Here is a 22,270-nt window from a genome sequence, read left to right on the forward strand (position 1 = left end):
TTGCCCGCAGGAGAAACTATTTAACCATAAGATAACCTGCTGGGGTTTTATCAGGGCCAAACTGACCTAGGGTAGGGGAAATAACCTCAGGCAGCTCCTGCCTACCATGTGGGAGAAGGGAAATACCAAACACCAGCTCCCTCTAGTCATCGTGTCTTCTGTAAGGCTGGTGAGGGAAAAGCAGCACACGTGACGTTCACAGTCTAGAGGCACAGGCTCTCTCAAAGACTAAGACCTGATCACAGGACTATAGAACTCGAAAGAAACCACATTACGAATGGCCCATTTACAGCCGTTCTTCTTACTCAGGACACTGTGCCCAGCTGTTAAGGAAAAATCACCAAGCGTACTGAAAGGCAAAACGGTCGTTTGAGAGATAGAGCAAGCATCAGAACAAGACAGAGATATAGCAAGGATGTTGACATGATCAGACCAGGAATTTAAAACAGCTATGATTAATATCCTAAAGGCTCTAATGGATAAACTAAACTAGATGAATGTAAACACAACTGGGCAATGTAAGCAGAGAGATGGAAATTCTAAAAAGTACCAAAAAGAAATGCTAGAGATCAAAAACACTGCAGGAGAAATGAAGAATGCCTTGATGGGCTCATTAGTAGACTGAATAAAGCTAGAAATCTCTGAGCTTGAGGATATGTCAACAGAAACCTCCAGACTGAAAAGGAAATACACACAAAAAAGGCTGCAAACTCCAGAACAGAATATCCAGGAACTGCAAGACATCTACAAAGGGGGTAGCATATGCAAAATGGGAAAATCAGTAGAAGAGAAAAAAATGGAACCAAAGAAATATCAGAAACAATAACAACTAAGAATTTCCCCCAAATTATTATGAGACACCAAGTACAGATCCAGGAAGCTCAGAGAACACTAAGCAGGATAAACATTCCATCTAGGAATCATCATTTTCAAACTATAAGAAAGAAAAATCCTGAAAGAAACCAGAGGGAAAAAACATATTACCTATAGAGAACCAAAAGTAAGAATTATACCCAACTTCTTAGAAAGCATGCAAGTAAGAAGAGTGGAGTAAAATATTTAAAGCACCAAGAGAAAAGAACTATCAACCTAGAAGTCTATACCCTGAGAAATATCCTTCGAAAGTAAAGGAGAGAGGCCAGGTGCAGTGGCTTATACCTGAAATCCCAGTACTTTGGGAGGCCAAGGTGGGAGGATTGCTGAAGTCCAGGAATTCAGACTGCCATGAGCCATGATCACGGCACTGCACTCCAGAAGTGTTAAAGGAGTTCTTTAGATAGAAGGAAAATTATATAGTTCAGAAATTCAGATCTTCATAAAGAGCATAAGAGAAGGAAGAGGTAAACGTAAAACAGAAACTTAGTTTCTTATTCTTACCTATTGAACAGATAACAATTTGTTCCAAATAATAGTACCAACAATGCATTTGATTTTGTATACCTATGTACCTGTTCATGCTTATGTATACTGATGTGTTAGTCAAATAAATGACAGCAATAATATAAGGAACAGCAGAAAGCAATAAGGATTGTTGTAAGGCATTTGCATTACCCACGAAATGGTATAGTATCATTTCAAAGTGGACTTGGATTAGCTGTAGATGTTCCAAACTCTAGGGCAACTACTAAAAGGATGCTTTTAAAAAGTATAACTGATATGCTAAGTAGAGAAAACGGAATCATAAAAAATGCTCAATTAAAATCAAAAGGGGTATTTAACAGGCAAGGGATCAATAAGAGAAAAGAAACAAACAAAAAAAAGCCCAAACAGCAGAAAAAGAGTGGAAGACAAAAATAGGAAAAAAGAACAAGGGCCACAAATAGAAAAACAGTAAAAATATGGTAGATATTAATCCAACTATATCAATAATCATTTTAAATGCCAATTGTTTAAAAGTACCAATTAAAAGAGAAAGGGTCAGAATGAACCGAAAGAAAAGACCCAAGTATACACTGTCTACAAAAACCTTAAAGACACATATAAACTGAAAGCAAATAGATGGAGAAATACCATGCTAACATTAATCAAAAGAAAGTGAGAGTCATTATATTCACTTCAGATAGAGCAGACTTCAGATTAAGGAAAATTATCAGGAAAAAGAGAGGAGCATTCTACAATTACACAGGGATCAATTTTCCAAGAAGACACAACAATCCTTAATGTGTATGCACCTAACAACAGAGCATCAAACTACATGAGGAAAAACTGACAGAACTGGAAGGAGAAACATATGAATTCACTATTATACCTGGAAACTTCAATACCCATCTATCAAAAATGGGCAGATCCAGCAGTCAAAAAATCAGTTAAGAACACAGCTGAACTCAGTAACACCATCTACCAACTTGATATAATGGTTATCTACAGACTACTTCATTCAATAACAAAAGAATACATCATTTTTTCCAAGCTAATATGGAACATTAACCAAGAAAAATCACATTTGGGGTCATAAAACACACCTTAACAAATTTAAAATAGCAGTTATACAGTGTCTGCTCTCACACCACAATTGAATTAAACTAGAAATCAATAACAAAGATAGCTGGAAAATCACCCAAATACTTGGAGATTAAACAACACACTTCTAAGTAACACATGAATCAAAGAAAAAAAAAGTCTCAAAAGAAATTTTAAAATATTTTGAATAAAAATAAAAAATACAACTTATCAAACTTTGTGGGATGCAGTGAAAACAGTGCTTAAAGGAAAAATTTTTAACATTGAATGCATACATTAGAAAAGAGAGATCTAAAATCAATCATCTAAGTCTTCACCTTACAAAGACAGAAAAAGGAGAGCAAATTAATTCCAAAGTAAGGATAAGAAAAGAATAAAATTTTAAAGCAGAAATCAATGAAATTAAAAACATAAAATCAGTAGATAAAATAAACCAAACGAAAAGCTGGTTCTTAGATAAATAAAATCAGTAAGACAAGCTAACTAAGAAAAAAAGCGAGAGGACAAAAATTACCAATTTCAGAAATGAAAAAAGAGAACATCATTACAGATCCCAGGGAGATTATAAGGATAACCAAGAAATACTATGAACACATCTACGCACACAAATTTGGTAACCTAGATAAAATGGACCAATTCCTTGAAGAGCACAATCTACCAAAAGTCACACAAGAAGAAACAGGCAATCAGAATAAGACTTATCTCTATTAAATAAATAAATAATAACTTTCCAAAACAGAAAGCACAGGCCCAGATAGATACTTATGAATTCTATGAAACATTTAAGGGAAAAAAAATACCAATTCTCTCCAATGTCTGTCAGATGATAGAAGCACAGGGAGTACTCCCTACTTCTATGAGTTCAGCATTGCCATATGAAAATCAGGAAAAGACATTACAAGAAACTACAAATATTGCTAATAAACATAGATGCAAAACTCCTCAGTAAAATATTATCAGACTGAATCCAACAATATATGAAAACGACTATACACCATGACCAAGTGGGATTTATCCTAGGTATGCAAGGTTGGTTCAACATTTGAAAATCAATGTAATCTATCACATCAGTAAGCTAAAGAAGAAAAAATCACATGATCACATCAATAGATGAAGAAAAAGCATTGGCAAAATCCAACACCTGCTTATAATAAAAACTCACAGTAAACTAGGAATAGAACGAAGTTCCTCAATTTAATTTTTTAAAATCTACAAAATACCCATGCTAACATCATACTTAATGATGAGAAACTTGAAGCCTACCTGCTAAGATCAGGAACAAGGCGAGGATATCCCCTCTCACCACTCCTTTTCAACTTCATATTGCAAGTCCTATCTACATTTGGAAGGAGGAAGTCAAACTGTCTTTGTACATAGATGACAATCATTTTTGTAGAAAATTGGAAAGAATCAACCAAAAAAGAAAACCTCCTGGAACTAATATGTGATTATAGCAAGGTTACAATGGTCAATCACTTCCCTATACACCAGCAGTGAACAAGTAGAATTTGAAATTATAAACACAATACTATCTACATTAGCACTGCCAAAATGAAATACTTAGGTATAAATCTAATAAGTTATGTACATGACTTATATACCAAACTCTGACAAAAGAAATCAAAGAACTAAATCAATGGAGAGGTATTCCATGCTCATGGATAGGAGGATTCAGCTGTCAAGATGTCAGTTCTTTCCAACTTGATCTATAGATTCAGTGTGATCCCATTCATAATCCCAGCAAATTGTTTTGTAGATACCAATAAACTGATCCTAAAGTTTATATGGAGAGGTAAAAGACCCAGAATACCCAACACAATATTGGAGGAGAACAAAGTTAACTGACATTTTCAGACTTCAAGACTTACTACAAAGCTACAGCAATCAAGACCGTATGGTATTGGTAAGAGAGAGACAGGTGAATGAAATGAAACAGACAGTTCAGAAATAGAACTACGTAAATACAGTCAACTGATCTTTGACAAAGGAAGAACGGCAATAGAATGGAGTAGAGAGTCTGCAACAAATGGTGCTGGACCAACCTGACATCACATGCAAAACAAATCCAGACACAGACCACACACCCTTCAGAAAAACTAACTCAAAAGCGGTCACAGACCTAAATATAAAATGCAAAACTACAAAACTCTAGAATATAGGAGAAAAATCTAGATGACTTTGGATTTAGCAATGGCCTTTTAGATATGACAGCAAAGGCATGATTCATGAAAGAATAAACTGATAAGCTGGACTTCATTAAAATTTCTGCTGTGTGAAAGACACTGTCAAGAGAATATAAACACAAACCACATACTGGGACAAAATATTTGCAAAAGGCGTTTCTGATCAAGGATTGTTATTTGAAATATACAAAGAACTCTTAAACTGAGCACAATAAGAAAACAACGTGACTAAAGTAGGGGCCAAAGTCCTTAACAGACACCTTACCAGAAGATATACAGATGGCAAATAAGCATCTGAAAAGATGCTCCACATCATGTGTTATCAGGTAAATGCTAATTAAAATGACAATGAATTACCACTACACACCTATTAGAATAGCCGAAATCCAGAACAGTGACACCACCAAATACTGGCTAGGATGTGGAGCAACAGGAACTTTCATTCATTGCTGGTGGGAATGCAAAATAGTACAGCTATATTGGAAGACAGTTTGGCAGTTTCTTACAAAACATAGTCTTACCATATGATCTGTCAATCATGCCACTTGGTATTTACCCAAAGGAGCTGAAAACGTATGTCCACACAAAAACCCGCACACTGCTGTTTATAGCAGCTTTACTCATACTTGCCAAACTTGAAAGCAACCAAGATGTCCTTCAGTAGGTGAATGAACTGTGGTGCACCCAGACAATGGAATATTATTTTCAGATCTATCAAACCATGAAAAGACATTATGGAAACTCGAATGGGAAAGAAGCCAATCTTAAAAAGCTAAACACTATATGATTCCGACTACATGACATCCCAGAAAAAGCAAAACCAGGGAGACGATTTTAAAAGTCAGTGATTACCAGGTATTGGGGCATAGGGAGGGATGAATAGGCATAGCATAGAGGATTTTTAGGGCAGTGAGAGTACTCAGTATGATACTATAATGGTGGATATGTGTTCTTATGTATTTATCCAAAGCAACAGAATGTCCACCAAGAGTGAACCCTAATACAGACTATAAACTTCGGGCGATGATGTGGCAATGGATGTTCAACTATTGTAACAAATGCATCACTCTGGTGGGGATGTTGATGATAGGGGAGGCTATGCAGGTGTGGGAGCATGGGATATATGGAAAATCTCTGTACCTTCTGCTCAATATTGCTGTGAATCTAAAATTGCTCTTATAAAACAGTGTTTAAAAAAAATTAGACAAAATTATCAAAAACTACTACTTCTGATCTCTGAGTATTGACCAAAACATAGGACAAATGGAGAAGTGTTCATTCAAGAAAACTACTGAAAGTTGGGTAAAAATGATGACAGTATGTGGCATTGTGACCACTCTCCCTCACCCCAGCTCCTTCAGAGCAATAGTTCAACAGGGTGGGACAACTTGTAAAACCAGAAGCATTTATACTGTAGGGAACTGACTCAATCTGAAACAATGTGGAAAAACCCAATGCCCAGGGGCTTTGTCAAATACAGCAATTTTAGTGCCAAACATAGGAGACACCCACACACATCACAGATGACCTGAAGCTGAAATACTAGTGGGCCAACCAAGAGATCAGCAGAAAAAAAAAAAAAATTCTGCCTGGAGATGTAACAGAAACAATCAGGAAGTGAGACAACCATGGTCCTTGATAAGCTTACATTTTGAAAGGTAATGGGTATATTAGGGTATGAACATGCTGAGAGACCAGAGAAGGCTCTAACTGTAAGCATATCCCCAAGGAAGGCTTGTAAACTGCATAAAGTTTCAGTGTGTTCCCCAAATGAAACAGACTTTGACAAAGGATGAAAGTCTTACCAAAACAAGATGCCTAAGTACGATGTCTGACCAATCACTAGCTGATCACTAAGATATATTGATCCAAGGTGACCCACAAGTAGCCAAACATAACTAAGGAGAGACATCAGAGGCCACACTCTGGAGAGAAAAACTCATAATTAATCTAGGCCGAGTCATAAAACAAACAAAAAAAGGGACAATAACCCCAGGCAGGAGAGTATCAGAATCAAATGCTGTTACAATGTATTATTTAAAATGTCCAGTTTTAAACAGGAAAGTATAGCTTATCTAGTATAAAAAAAATACTCAGTATAAACAGAAGCTATTTCCAAGGCTTCCCAAATGTTGGATTTAACAGACAGACTTCAAAGCAGCCAATAAAAATATCTTCAAAGAACAAAAGAAAACCATGTTTAATCAGAGCATGAAAACAATGACTAATCAGAGAACACTTAATAAAGAGATCAACATTTTTTTAAAAAACGGAAATTCTGGAGTTGAAAAGTAACTAAAGTGAAAGCTTCATTAGAGGGACTCAACAGCAAACTTGAATGCAGAAGGCAGAATCAGTGAACTCAAAGATAAATCAATACAAATTACACCATCTGAAGAACAGACATGAGAATGAAAAATGAACCGAGTATGAAACCTGTGGATTACAATCAATATCAACATATGCATAATGGGAATCCCAGAAGAAAAGAATAGTGAGGGCCATACAAGTTTTGACATCTTTTGAAGAGTCATCAAAGTTTTTAATGTCTGAAAACGTTCCATATTTAGTAAGAAATACAAATCTGTATATCCAAGTATCTCAATGAAAGCCAAGTAGAATAAACATTAAAATATCCACACCGATATACATCAAAATCTTGAAAGCAGCAAGAGAACAATGGACTTATCATGCACAGGGGAACCCCAGGAAAATCAGCAGCTGACTTCTCAAAAGAAACAATGAAGGCCAGAATTAAGTGGTATAACATACTCTACTGTCAAACAAGAATTCTAAATCCAGTAAAACTATCCTTCAAAAAAGAAGACAAAAATAAAGATCTTCCCAGATAGACAAAGAGAATTTGTTGCCACCAAAATTTTTTTTACAAGATATGCTAAAGCAAGTACTTCAGGCTGAAAGGAAACACCACCAGATGGTAACCTGAATCCACATAAAAAAATTAAAGCACTAGTAAAAGTAATTATGTAGGCAAATGTAAAAAATAGAAAAAAATACTTTTTTTAAAGTTTTCTTCTCTTAGAAGATAATTGCATGGAAAAATAATGAACCCATATAGTTATAAATAATAAACCTGTACTGTTATAAAATACATTACAATAGCAACACAAAGGAAAAAGAAGAGACTAGAGCTATGCTGAATTAAGTTAGTATTATTCTGAAGTAGGTTATGATGTTAGAATGCATCCTATAAACTCTAGAGCAACCACGACAAAATAACACAAAAACAGAATAAAGCTCTCTTCTACTACGTGAGGACACAGGAGGCCATGTGCAGCCCAGGAAGAGCGCCCTTGGCAGGAACCAAATCAGCTGCTAACCCTGACTTCCCAGTTTCCACAAACGTAAGAAATACATCTGTGGATTTAAAAAAAAAAGTACAGTTTCTTTTTGTAAAGGAATTCAAAGTTTATACTAAAAGATTTATTTAACACACAAAAAAAGGTAACCGAGGAGGACCAGAGGAACCAAGAAGACATGACATATAAAAAATGACTAACAAAATAGCATGAGCCATTGATATGTAAATGAGCCATATCAACAATTATATTAATTAACACACATTTCAGTTAAAAGGCTGGCAAAATAGACTTTTTAAAAACAAAATTCCACCACATGCTGCCCACAAGATACAAATGCTAAAATTCAAAATCATAAATGGGTTGCAACAAAAAGGATGAAAAAAGAGATACCACATAAGCATAACTGTAACCAAGGTGGAGTGGTCATAATCATATCAGACAAAACTGACATAGGCTTTAAAATTAAAATGTTACTAAAGATACAAAAGGGACATTTTGTAATAATAAAAGCTTCAATTAATCAGAAGATAAAACAATGACAAACATATATGTACCTAACAACAGAGAAAAAAATACATGAAACAAAAACTAACAAAACTTGAAAGGTAGGACTATTTAACAATAATAGTGTAAGGCCTCAATATCCCACTCTCAATAACAGATAGCACAAGTAGACAAAAAATCAGCAAGCATACAGAAGACAATAATATCAATGACCTTGACACGACATCAACAGAACACTCCATAAAACAACAGAATACGTATTCTTTTTAAGCACATACAGAACATATGCTACCCATTTTTAGAAAGTCCTAATGAATTTTTAAAAACTAAAGACATAATAAATGTTTTCTCCAGATACAATAAAATTAAAGTAGGAACCAACAGAAAGAAACTTGAGAAAACCACTAATATTTGGAAATCAAGCAGTACATAATACAATAACCCATGAGTCAAAAAAGACATCTCAAGAGAAATTAGAAAATATTTGTAACTAAAGAAAAATTAAAACAAATCAAATGTCACTGGATGCAGCTAAGGGTTAGTGCCTAGAGGTCAATTTATATCTTTAAACACCTACATTAGGAGACAGTGGTCTCAAATCAATAGCTTAACACCTTTAAAAACTACAAAAGGAAGACCAAACTAAGCCCAAGCAAGGAAGAAGAAAGGAAATAATAGAGATTAAAGTAGAAGTCACTGGAATAGAAAACTAGAGGAAAATCAACAAAACCAAAAAGTTTCTCTGAAAAGGTCAATAAAACTGACAGACCTAAAGTTACAATTACAAAAAAAAAAAAAAAAAAAATAGGACAAAAATTCGCAAAATCAGAAGGAAATCACAGGCCAGGCATGGTGATTCACACGTGCAATCCCAGCACTTTGGGAGGCCAAGGCAGAAGGATCACTTGAACCTAGGAGTTTAAGAACAGCCTGGGCAAAATAGTGAGACCCTGTCTCTACAAAAAAGGTAAAATAAAAAGGAAACTGCTACCAACTTAAGAAATTAAGTGGATTATAAAGGAATACTTTGGACAACTTTATGATGACAAATACAATAATTTACATGAAATGGACAAATTCCTACAAAGAGCCAAATTACCAAATGGGTTCAAGAAGAAATACAAAATTTAAATAGACTTAAAATAAGAACTTTAATAGCAATTACAAATCTTCACACAAAGAAAAGTACAGGTCTGATGGTTTCACTGATGAATTCTATCAAGCATTTAAAGAAGAAATAGTACCAATCCTTCACAAATCCATCCAGAGAGTACACTTCCCATCTGTGAGGTCAATATTATCCTTATACAAAAAACAAAGACATCACAAAAATAGAATATGACAGATCAATATCCCTCATGAATATACACACAAATATTCTCAACAAAACATCAGCAAACCAAATTCAGTAACATATAAAAAGGATCACACACATTAAAAATGGGCTTCATCCCAGGAATGCAGGATTGGTTTAATCAGAAAATTAATCAGAAAATCAATTAATGTAATACACTAAATAAGGAACAATAGATGCATAAAAAGCATCTGAAAAATTCAACTCCATTCATGAAAAAAAACTCCAACAAACCTAGGAATAAAAGGAATTTTTCTCAATCTAATAAAAGGCAGCTACAGAAAACCTATAGCCAACATCATACCTAATGATGAAAGGCTGAATATCTTCTCCCTAAGATTGGGAACAAGGAAGGATATGTGTTCTCACCCACTTCCATTCAAGGTTTACTAGAGATTCTAGCCAACATAATCAGGCAAGAAAAAGACAAGTAATCAAGATTGGAAAGAAGTAAGACTTTCTGTATTCACAAATGACACAATCCTGTAGGCAGCAAATATTAAAGAATGTACACTCACACACATACACTCACTCTCTCTCTCTCTCTCTCACACACATACCCCCCAGACAAGAATGAATAAATGAGTTCAGGAAGGTTGCAGGATACAAAGCCTATATACAAAAATTAATTATACATATACTATCAATGAACAATTCAAAAATGACATTAAGGAAAAAACTCCATTCACAATTGCACCTAAAAGAACTAAAAATGTAGGAATAAATTTAATGGAAGATTTGTAAACTGAAAACAATGTTTTGAAAGTAATGTTTTATACATGCTGAGAGAAACTAATCAAGATATAAACAAACAAACATTCCATGTTCACAGATTCGCAGACTCAATATAAGCATGGCAATTCTCTCCAAATTCATCTACAGATTTAACACAATCCCTATAAAAATCCCAAAAGGCATTTTTGCAGAAGTGGATAAACTGACCTTAAAATTTATGTGGATATGGAAAGGACTCAGAATACCCAAAAAATTTTTGAAAAAAGAACAAAATTGAAGAGCTTAACAGTTTCATATTTGAAAGTTTGTTATAAGTAAAGCCACAGTAATTAAGACCACTGGCAGTGATACAAGGACAAACACTCAGTATACAAACGACCTTATGTTTATAGTCAACTATTTTCAAAAAAAGATGCTAAAGCATTCATTGGAAAAAGGACAGTCTTCAACAGTTCTAGAACTATTAAATGGTATTAAAATTATCCATGCAAAAAGTCAGATTGAGACCCTGGACTCACCCCACACCCAAAACAGATCATAGCGCTAACTCTAAGAGTTAAAGTACAAAACTTCTAGAAGAAAACATAGGAGAAAAATTTTATTATTTTGGATTAAAGAATTCTTAGATAAGATGCCAAAAACACTAACCACAAATATGTGTGTGTGTATATATATGCATATATATGTATACATGTGTATATGTATATATATGCATATATATGTATATATGTATATATGTGTGTATATATATGTGTGTGTGTATATATATCAATTGGACTTCATTAAAACTAAAGATTTTGTGCTTCAAAAGACATTTAAAAAATCAAAGACAAGCCACAGACTTAGAGAAAACATTTGCAATTCATGTATTTGATAAAGGGCTTGTATTTAGACTATATAAAGAACTCTTACAATCAGGTACAGTGGCTCACACCTGTAATCCCAGCACTTTGGGAGGTCAATGCAGGAGCACTGCTTGAAGCTAGGAGTTCTAGATCAGCCTGGGCAACAGAGCGAGACCCTGTCTCTGCAAAAAAAATTAAAAATTAGCTGGGCATGGTGGCATGTGCCTGTAATCCCAGCTTCTCAGGAGGCTGAGGTGGGAGGTTCACTTTAGGCCAGGAGGTCAAGGCTGCAGCGAGCCATGATTGTGATGCTGCACTCCACCGGGTGACAGAGCCAAGATCCTGTCTCTAATTAAAATAAATAAAATTTTTTTTTTTTTTTTTTTTTTTTTAGAGAGTCTGGCTCTGCCCCCCAGGCTGGAGTACAGTGGCCGGATCTCAGCTCACTGCAAGCTCCGCCTCCCGGGTTCACGCCATTCTCCTGCCTCAGCCTCCCGAGTAGCTGGGACTACAGGCGCCCGCCAGGTCGCCGGGCTAGTTTTTTGTATTTTTTAGTAGAGACGGGGTTTCACCCTGTTAGCCAGGATGGTCTCGATCTCCTGACCTCATGATCCACCCGTCTCGGCCTCCCAAAGTGCTGGGATTACAGGCTTGAGCCACCGCGCCCGGCTAAAATAAATAAATTTTTTAAAAAGAACTTCTTACAACTCAGTAAGACAACCAATTAAAGACTGAGCCAAAGATTTGAATAGATACTTCCAAGAAGATGTAAATAGAACTAAAAGCACATGAAAAGACCTTCAACATCACTAGTCACTAGAGAAATGTAAATTAAAACAATTATTATATTCCACAGCCACTAGAAAGGCTATAATAAAAAAGACAAAATAGTAACAATGCTGCCAAAGATGTGGAGAAACTGGAAATCTCAAACACTGCTGATGGGAATATCAAATTATACAACCTCTTTGAAAAACTGTGCAATTTCTTAAAAAGTTAAACCTAAATTCACCATCCAACAAAACAATTCCACTCCTAGGTATTTACCCTAAATAAATAAAAACACATATTCCCACACAGACTGATATATGAATGTTCATAGTAACATTATTCACTATAGCCTGAACAATTCAGGGTCCATCAATTTGTGAATGAATAAGCAAAATGTGGTATATCCATACAATGGAATACTATGCAGCAATAAGAAAAAACAAGTTACATATGATGCATAATTGTTAAGAAATGGATGAACCTCAAAAACCTTGTATCAAAAGGTAAATGCAAAACACTACATATTGTATGATTCTATTAATCGTTCAGAAAAGAGAACTCTATAATAGAGAAACCACATTAGTTAAGGTGTCCCGGGGTTGGGGATAGGAACAGGAATTTACTGTAAATAGGCACAAGGAATGTTTTTAAAATAGGCACAAGGGATGTTTTTAAAATAATGGAAGTGTTCTACAATTGAGTTGTGGTCAACCTGGCACAACTCAAAATCTACTAAAAAACCCCAAAGTGCATACTATAAAGTGGATGTTATGGCATGTAAATTATACCTCAGTAAAGCTGTTACATACAAATGAAACCAAAGTAATATAAACACTACAATGAAGTGATAATAGTACACTTTTTAACTGCCAAAACATTAAAATATAGCAGATATGTAACTTCCCCATCAGAAGAGGAACAGAAGAGGGAAGTACTTAGTCTGAGCAATAGTTAACAAAAAAAAAAAAAAAAGGGAAATGCAATCAACAAGCAAGGTAAATAGAATGCCCAAAGCAAGACAGTAAAGTCCTCCCAGTTAGAGTAATTACAATGAAATACAGACTAAACTTAACAGTTTTAAGACACTGTCAGAGTAGGTTAAAAACGGTTTTCAGGAAGTCCTAGCCAGAGCAATCAGACAAGAGAAGGAAAGAAAGGGTATCCAAATTGGAAAAGAGGAAGTCAAATTATCTCTGTTTGCCACTGATACAATCTTATACCTAGAAGACCCTAAAGACTCCTCCGAAAGACTCCTAAATTTGATAAATAAATTCAGTAAAGTCTCAGGTTACATAATAAATCTACGCAGATCAGTAGCAATGCTATATACCAACAACATCCAAGCTGTAAATCAAATCAAGAACCCAATCCCTTTTACAACTGCTGGAAACAAGAATAAAATACTTAGGAATATACTTAACCAAGGAGGTGAAAGATCACTACAAGGTAGGCTACTAAACACTGCTGAAAGAAATCGTCACAGATGACACAAATGGAAATATATCCCATACTCATAGATTGGAAGAATCGATATCATACTGCCCAAAGCAATCCACAGATGTAATACGGTTCCTATCAAAATACTAACAATATTGTTCACAAAATTAGAAAAAAGTCCTAAAGTTCATATGGAACCAAAAAAGAGCCCAAATAACCAACGTAATCCTAAGCAAAATGAATAAATCTGGAGGCATCACATTACCTGACTTCAAATTATAATGCAAGGCTACAGTAACCAAAACAGCATGGTACTGGCATAAAAATAGATACATAGACCAATGGAACAGAACAGAGAACCCAGGAATAAAGCCAAATACTTAGAACCAGCTGATCTTCAACAAAGCATACAAAAACATCAACTGGGGAAAAGGACATCCTAGTCAATAAATGCAATAAATGGTGCTGGGAAAACTGGATAGCCACATGTATTGAAACTGGATCCTCATCTCTCACCATATACACAAATCAACTGAAGATGGATTAAAGACAAATATAAATCCTGAAACCATAAAAATTCTAGAAGAAAACCTAGAAAGACTTTTCCAGACATTGGCCTAGGCAAACAATTTATGACTAAGACCCCAAAAGTAAATGCAACAAAAACAAAAATGAATGAATAGAACCTAATTAGGGCTGGGCACAGTGGCTCATGCCTGTAATCCCTGCACTTTGGGAGGCCAAGGCGGGTGCTATTGTGTCTTCAAAAGTATTAAAGCCACCTTCGTAGTTTACTTCAGCTAGGGTTTTTTAGAACTTTGTAAAATCACGTGAGGTCAGGAGTTTGAGAGCAGCCTGGTCAACATGGTGAAACCCCGTCTCTACTAAAAATACAAAAATTAGCCAGGTGTGGTTGCACATGTCTGTAATCTCAGCTACTCAGGAGGCTGAGACAGGAGAATTACATGAACCTGGGAGGTGGAGTTTGCAGTGAGCCGACATCACGCCACTGCACTCCAGCCTAGGGACAGAGCAAGACTCCGTCACACACACACACAAAAAAAAAACCTAATTAGATTAAGAAGCATCAGCACAGTCAAAGAAATAATCGTCAGAGTAAACAGACAACCCACAAAACAGGAGAAAATATTTGCAAACCATCTATCCGACAAAGGACCAATATCCAGAATCTACAAGGAACTCAAACAAATCAACAAGAAAAAAAAAAAATCCCATTAAAAAGTGGGCAAATGACAGATATTTTTCAAAAGAAGATACACAAATGGCCAAGAAACATGAAAAAATATTCATTAAGGAAATGCAAATTAAAGCCACAATGAGATACCACCTTACCCCAGCCACAATGGTTATTACTAAAAAGTCAAAAAGCAATAGATAATGCATGGATGTGGTGAAAAGGGAACACTTATACGCTGCTGGTGGGAATGTAAATTAGTACAACCTCTGTGGAAAACACTATGGAGATTTCTCAAAGAACTGCAAGTAGATTTACCGTTTGATAAAGCAATCCCACTACTATCTACCCAAAGGAAAAGAAGTCACTGTATCGAAAAGACAACTGCACGTTTATCACAGCACAATTCACAGCTGCAAAGATATGGAACCAACCTAAGTGTCCGTCAATCAATAAGTGAATAAAGAAAATGTGGCAGATATACACCATGGCATACTACTCAGCCATAAAAGCGAATGAAATGATGTCTTTTGCAGCAACTTGGATGGAACTGGAGGCCATTTTCCTCCAATGAAGTAACTCAGGGGTGGAAAACCAAATATTGCCTGTTATCACTTGTAAGTGGGAGCTAAGCTATGGGTACGAAAAGACATACAGAGTGACATAATGGACACTGGAGACTCAGAACGGGGAGGCCGGGTGTGGGGTGAGGGATAAAATATTACACATTGGGTACAACATACACTACTCAGGTAACAGATGCAGTAAAATCTCCAACTTCATCACTACACAATTCATCCATGTAACCAAGCATCACTAAAGGTACTGAAACAACTGTTTACACTAATAACAGCATAATTCTATTAGGTGCATGTATGCATATAAACAAAAACAAAACAGAAAGCTCTCTCACACACAAAAGATGGAACCTATTAGGAAAATATTTAGATCTATTACTCTCTAAAGGAAAAAACATGATTAGGGATAAAGAGGGTCACTATGAGGTTACTTGATGAGGAACATACTAATTTTAAACTCACATGCACACAATGCCTAAATTCACATAAAATTTAAAAATGAGCTTTTCAGAGAAATACCGTTACACTGATTACTTCTTAATTTTACTATTCTCCACCTATCATATTCCTTTTGTGTATATGGCCAAATAACATCACTGAAAAACTCCACCCTATTCCACCAAGTCAACATTAATTGTCTTATGTAGAAAGTTTAACAAACAAAACAGGCTTCAAAAATTCAGATTTTTTAAAAGGTGGCCTCATTGTGAGTACGTGAAATTATGGAGACATCATATAGATCACATATTTCCTCAATAGCTGAGTGCTCTTGTTTAGATGGCAATGTTTAAAAAAACAAAACAAAACAAAACAAAAAAAACCCAAAAAAACGTGTTACGAGTGTTGTTTCTGGAACATAGCTGCCTGAGTTTAACCTACTTAATGGTTGTGTGGCTTAAAATGTTAGTCTCTCTCTTGGTAGGATGAGGGTGAAGGATAAAACAATAGTTTCTACCTCACTGGGATGCTGTGAGCATTAAATGAGATAATCCACATCAAGTGTACTAAAAATGCGTGACACATTAGCAAGTGCTAAAAAAAAAATTATTTACCTTTTTGTGACTTACTGGTTAAGGGAACTGAAAAAACATTTTTTTTTAACCCTAAATGATATTCTTCTAAAATGAAATTTAAATTATTTTAAAATGTAAAAATTTAATACTGATCAATTAAATATATAAATCATATTTATTGTAATTGAGGAATTCACTTAATAGGCCTTTGCTTGACAGCCTACATGCCACCACCTAAACAGCAGATGGATAAAGAACAGTTTCGCCCTTGAAAACCTGTTTCTTATGGAGGAGACAAATCTGTAAAATAGACACCTGCATTTCACAAATTAGGAACTATTTCAATGAATAGAAAGCTCTTAAACATGCATGACCAATTTTTAAAAAATCAAATTTTAGTAAAATGAACATAATCATTATGTAACAATATTTTTAATGATTTTGAAATCCCTTTAAGATACCATACTGCCGCAGAATCATTCTAAAAAATCATTGATATGTAGACACACGTGTATGTTAAAACTATGTCCTTGGGCTGGGTGCGGTGACTCAAGCCTGTAATCCCAGTACTTTGGAAGGCTGAGGCGGGCAGATCATGAGGGTCAGGAGATTGAGACCATCCTGGCTAACATGGTGAAACCCTGTCTCTATTAAAAATACAAAAAATTAGCTGGGCGTGGTGGTAGGTGCCTGTAGTCCCAGCTACTCGGGAAGCTGAGGCAGGAGAATGGTGTGAACCCGGGAGGTGGAGCTTGCAGTGAGCCGAGATCCCGCCACTGCACCCCAGCCTGGGCAACAGAGCAAAACTCCGTCTCAAAAAAAAAAAAAAAAAAAGGCCGAGCACAGTGGCTCACACCTGTAATCCCAGCACTTTGGGAGGCCGAGGCAGGTAGATCATTTGCAGTCAGTTCTAGACCAATCTGGCCAACATGGCAAAACCCTGTCTCTACCAAAACATAGGAAAAAACAAAAACAAAAAAACAGCTGGGCATGGTGGCACGTGCCTGTAGTCCCAGCTGCTCAAGAGACTGAGGCATGAGAATCGCTTGAACGCAGGTGGCCGAGATCGCAGTAAGCCGAGACTGCACCACTGCACTCTGGGTAACAGTGACAGTCTCAAAAAAAAAAAAAAAAAAGGGAAAAAGAAAATACACATTTGCTGTGAGTATAGAATATAGAAGAGTTAAACCAGTAACTAAAAATATTGGTTCTTTATAGTAGGTAGGTGGGGATTTGTGCAAGAGACATAGAAAGGTTAAACAAGAAACTAGAGTTTACTATGGGCAGGCGGGAAAGTGATAGAAAGCAGTTGGGAATGGGAATGGGGTGGGAGGAAAGAGGTACGAACAACACTTCTCCATGTATATCCTTTTACAAAGCTCAGACTCTGAGAACCACCTGAGTGTTTCACATATTTTTCACATACTGAAAAAATAAATCATTAAAATCAACCAAGATGTGGAGAGAACCCTCAAACAGTAAAAAATGGACCAAGAGTACAAATCAGTCCACAGATCAGAGAGGGTGGGAAAGAAAAGGACCTAAGGAACTTCTTTGAAAAACTGTTTCTTTACTGATAATACGAGGCAAAACCCAAAAAGAATTGCGTAACAGTGTAATGTAGTTAATGTGTTTCTCCTAGGGTATGAATTAGCTCTTCTGAAACTACATGTATATTACAGTGAAAAAAAAAAAACAAAAACAAAAACCAGTAAGTAAATACACTGCAGACAAGAGGCAGGTTACCCATGTTATAAACAAAGTAACAAATCAGGAAAAACAGAAATTAATGCTGTATTAGATTAGAATCAGAAGTATCAGTGCAAACTCATGGTTTTTAATAAACAGATACATAAATATATATTCATTAATACATATACATGTATTTCCTAGCTCTATCTGCTGAAAAGGCCCAAGAGGCAATGACACCCCACTGGCAATTAGTATACTTAACTGAACAGATGTTGGTTTCTAAACACCATGTTCCAATTAAAGGAACCAGGGTTCCTTGAAGTGGTTGTTTCCAGGGCTGGGACTGGAAAAATAGATGGTCCTGTAGTATTTTGTGGTGCCAGTAAGAAAGTGTTCAAAAAAAGATGGGAACTTGTTGAAAGAACTCGGGAGTTAACTCAAAGGAGTTCCTAATGGGCAAATGCAGAAGAATTTGAGCAACCAAACAATGGTAGTAATGAATTTTAACCCATATAATAAAATATCCAGGTGTCCACAGATATAATCAAATAAGCTGGGAGAGAGAGGTATGGAGACAAAACTTGTTATTATAAAAGAATTTCAAGAAATAAATGTGCAAGAAAAGGGCAAAACAGAAAATCACCTTTAGGCAAACACCACAGTGATAACTGTTACAGACAAGGTCCACCAATAAATGCAAAACTTAGCATAAGCTGGAGGAGAAAAGAATTTGCATGTCTCATGCATCGCTCATGTATCGCTCCCAAGATACGAACTACAAAGGAAGCAGTAATTTTACAGTGGAGATACCTGGCAATCACCTTAACCAAGTGATTAAGACTGACACACCAAAATAAGGAACTCGAAATGACACACTAGAATGTACTTCTTGATATGATGCATTTTCTGTGGTATTCTTTTCAAAATTGCAAAACCTCAAGGCATCTGAGTACATCAAACAAATCCAAACTAAGGAACATCCTCAAAATATCCCACCAGTACTCTTCAAAAATATCAAAGTTATAAAAGACAAACTGAGGAACTGAGACTGGAGGAAAGACTAAGGAGCAGTAAGTAACAAATAAACACAAGATGGAGTCATAGACAAGATCTGGGGAACAGAAGAACACTAGTTCTTTTTCTAATGGAAAATTTGGTGGAAAAGTTGGTGAAATTCAAGTAAGACCTGTAGTTTAGGTAATGCCATTGCACCAACATAAATTTCCTGATTTGGATAATTATATTATGGTTCTATGTTGTAATACTGAGGGAGGCTGAATGAAATGAGGGTATATGGGAACTCTTGGTACTATTTTGTGCAATTGTTCTGAAGGACTAAAGTTATTATATTTCAAAATAGAAAGTTTAAAAGAGAATCTCTTGGTCTGTTTTATAACGGTTTAAAACAGAACAGGTAAGACCAACTTCATTTTGTCCCAAACTTTAATATAAATAAGTTATAATTTTAAATTACAATTTAACACTTTGTTAGAAGACTGAAGCTATGAAACGGGGCAACACTATTTCATGGTCTCCAGAGCAGAACATGCAAAAATGTGTTATCAAACACTTCTTCTCCTACCGTCTTGTTCTATGAGGGAAAAACCTATCACAAAGATGTAACATAGGCTCAAAATCAAGTTTGTGAACATGAAAAATTATTTAATGACAGGCGTCTTGAAATTACAAATCTGTTAAGAACACCACAATAGTCCTACAGTAAAGTTTGTTTCTGGGAAAAAAAATCTAGCACAGAAAGGCTCGTGAATAGCAATTCCTAACGGGAGCACCTTTGTGTGTGTAATTTCTGCTTTGGTTTTAGTGGGGGTTGGGGCATGAACTGAAAGAAATACTTTTTAACTACAAAATATATGCACAGTTGATCTAAATTTACTAAAGAAGAAATCTACAGTTTTAGGTGATCTTTCAAAATCAGTTGTTGGTTTGAATTATCCATTAACTAGTGGGGATTCAAGTTTGCCCCCTTGTCATTAAAATACATATTCATAAAACTTTAAAGTTACACTGTTCTAGTTACAAATAGCTTCCACTTTTCTAGGACATAATTTCACTTTAAGAAGAATTCATTAAAGAAGCTATAAATAACCTTTAAATATTTAGCCATGAATAGAGGGTGGACTGGCATTGATGGCTTATTTTAGTACTAACGCAGAATGCTTATTTATTTATTTATTTATTTTTTTGAGACGGAGTCTGGCTCTGTCGCCCCGGCTGGAGTGCAGTGGCCGGATCTCAGCTCACTGCAAGCTCTGCCTCCCGGGTTTACACCATTCTCCTGGCTCAGCCTCCCGGGTAGCTGGGACTACAGACGCCCGCCACCTCGCCCGGCTAGTTTTTTGTAGTTTTTTTTTTTTTCAGTAGAGACGGGGTTTCACCGTGTTAGCCAGGATGGTCTCGATCTCCTGACCTCGTGATCCGCCCGTCTCGGCCTCCCAAAGTGCTGGGATTACAGGCTTGAGACACCGCGCCCGGCCCAGAATGCTTTTTAAAAGCTACATTTTAGCATGCATCGAGCTAATGATTAACTTGTAGTGTTATTTGCAATGTTAGAAAAAATTTATCTTTGAGGAGTTGTGCTCAAAGTAAATGTGTTATTTCAGTTAGTAGGAAAGTAGCCTTAAAGAATGCAAATGTTGGGAAGATGAAATTGTAAGGAATTTTTATTTAAAACGTTTAAACATCTAGACCTTTACTTGTCTCCCAAAACATAATCCCAGTGAAACTGCAAAAACTAAGGGAGAAGTGTCTGAGGAACTGAAAGAATTCCAGATCTGTTGTGTGATACATGTAGCACATACATGAATCAAGGACATATCTGTACTCAATTTTTAATCATAAAGTTCACAACATTTTTGAGACCAAGTTTCATAAAGTTTTTACTGGAAAAAAAAAGTTTTACAAAATATCTTTCCAAAGAAATTTTTCCATAGAGTACAATTAATTCATGTAGCTTTCTTCCTTAAAGATTACAGTATGACATTCAGAGGGGCGAGGTTTCTTGAATAGCCAACTAGCTGCAAAACCTACAAGAGAAATAGATTTTTTTAAAGTGCCTTTAAAATGTGAAAGCAAGTAATATAATTGTTGAATCTATTTGAAATTTTAAAATTTTCTTTAAAATGGTCCATATGGTATGCACAATATCACAGCTGGCACAAAACTGCCTGTATTTAGTTTGAAACACAAAAACAATGCATATGAACAGTATTCTTTGAAAAGTAATTCAAAATGCTGCCACTGCATCATAAAGGCAAACTTAGACAAGAATGTTGACAGTATTCAGAGAATTAACAAAACAAGCCGAATATTAAAGTATTCAGACAGTTACTTTGATTTTTTCAAATACCAAGCGTAAAAGAACTTGTTGCCAAAGTAACTCAGGATACCTTATTTCAAACTACATGTAACCTATTTTGCTATAGATATTCTAAACAAATAAACAACTAGGTTTTAGGATGTAAATTCTCATTTCCTAGACAGGGCCTAGTTTTTCTATTGCAATCTGGCAGCTTTAAACTTTGAAACCCTCTTTCCAGTTTCTTCTGATGCTTCCAACAGAACTTCCTTTCGTTCTGGAATAGTGGGTAGTGCAGGATGAGCAATGGCTGGGTGTGGTGTTAAGGAAGGCGATACAAATTCTTTTTCTATAACAGTTCCAGAAAAAGCCTAGAAAACAAAAGTCAGGTTATGGTAATAAAATGCAAGTAAGACACCCACAAAATCTTCCCATTCACTAATTTGACATTTCTTTTCATTAAAAGTAAATTCACAAGATTTGTGGCTAGACAACACTACTACATCAAAATACCAATTGTTCAGAGAAAATAACACCATTAAATGTTAATTTCACCACCAAACAGAAGTAATTTTTACAGTATACATGCAAGAAAACAAAATGTAAAATGTAAATTTTATCTGGGAAAAAACAGAAATGGATAAATAAAAGGTCTTCAAACTTTCATACATTCCATTCATGTCCACCCCATGCTGTGAAAAATAACATATTAAAATAAAAATGCTATTAGGGTGTCAAACTCCGACTTCTGTACATCAGTTGATGAATGAGCTATCCTATGGTGGCCTTGCACCTGCTAGCCAATAGCTTAGTTTCACCCAGTACTGACATTTCTAACTGAAATCTCTTTGGTGGTGTTTATGC

The 22,270-nt window shown here is 35.7% G+C and overlaps 1 protein-coding gene across 2 annotated transcripts in view; it reads right to left on the reverse strand.

The window, feature by feature from the left end:
- Positions 1–20,960: 20,960 nt before the first annotated feature.
- URI1 (URI1, prefoldin like chaperone) overlaps positions 20,961–22,270 on the reverse strand; it is a 91,975-nt gene continuing 90,665 nt past the window's right edge. Inside the window, exon 11 of one of the 2 annotated variants that reach the window (XM_025367665.1) lies at positions 20,961–21,134. In XM_025367665.1, coding sequence (XP_025223450.1) covers positions 21,078–21,134 — 57 coding nt within the window. In that variant the 3' untranslated portion in view covers positions 20,961–21,077. Of the gene's footprint in view, positions 21,778–22,270 lie in introns of both variants that reach the window. The other variant, XM_025367664.1, reaches the window with a different exon arrangement.

Source organism: Theropithecus gelada, chromosome 19 (genome assembly GCF_003255815.1).
Source record: "Theropithecus gelada isolate Dixy chromosome 19, Tgel_1.0, whole genome shotgun sequence".
Lineage (NCBI taxonomy): Eukaryota > Metazoa > Chordata > Mammalia > Primates > Cercopithecidae > Theropithecus > Theropithecus gelada.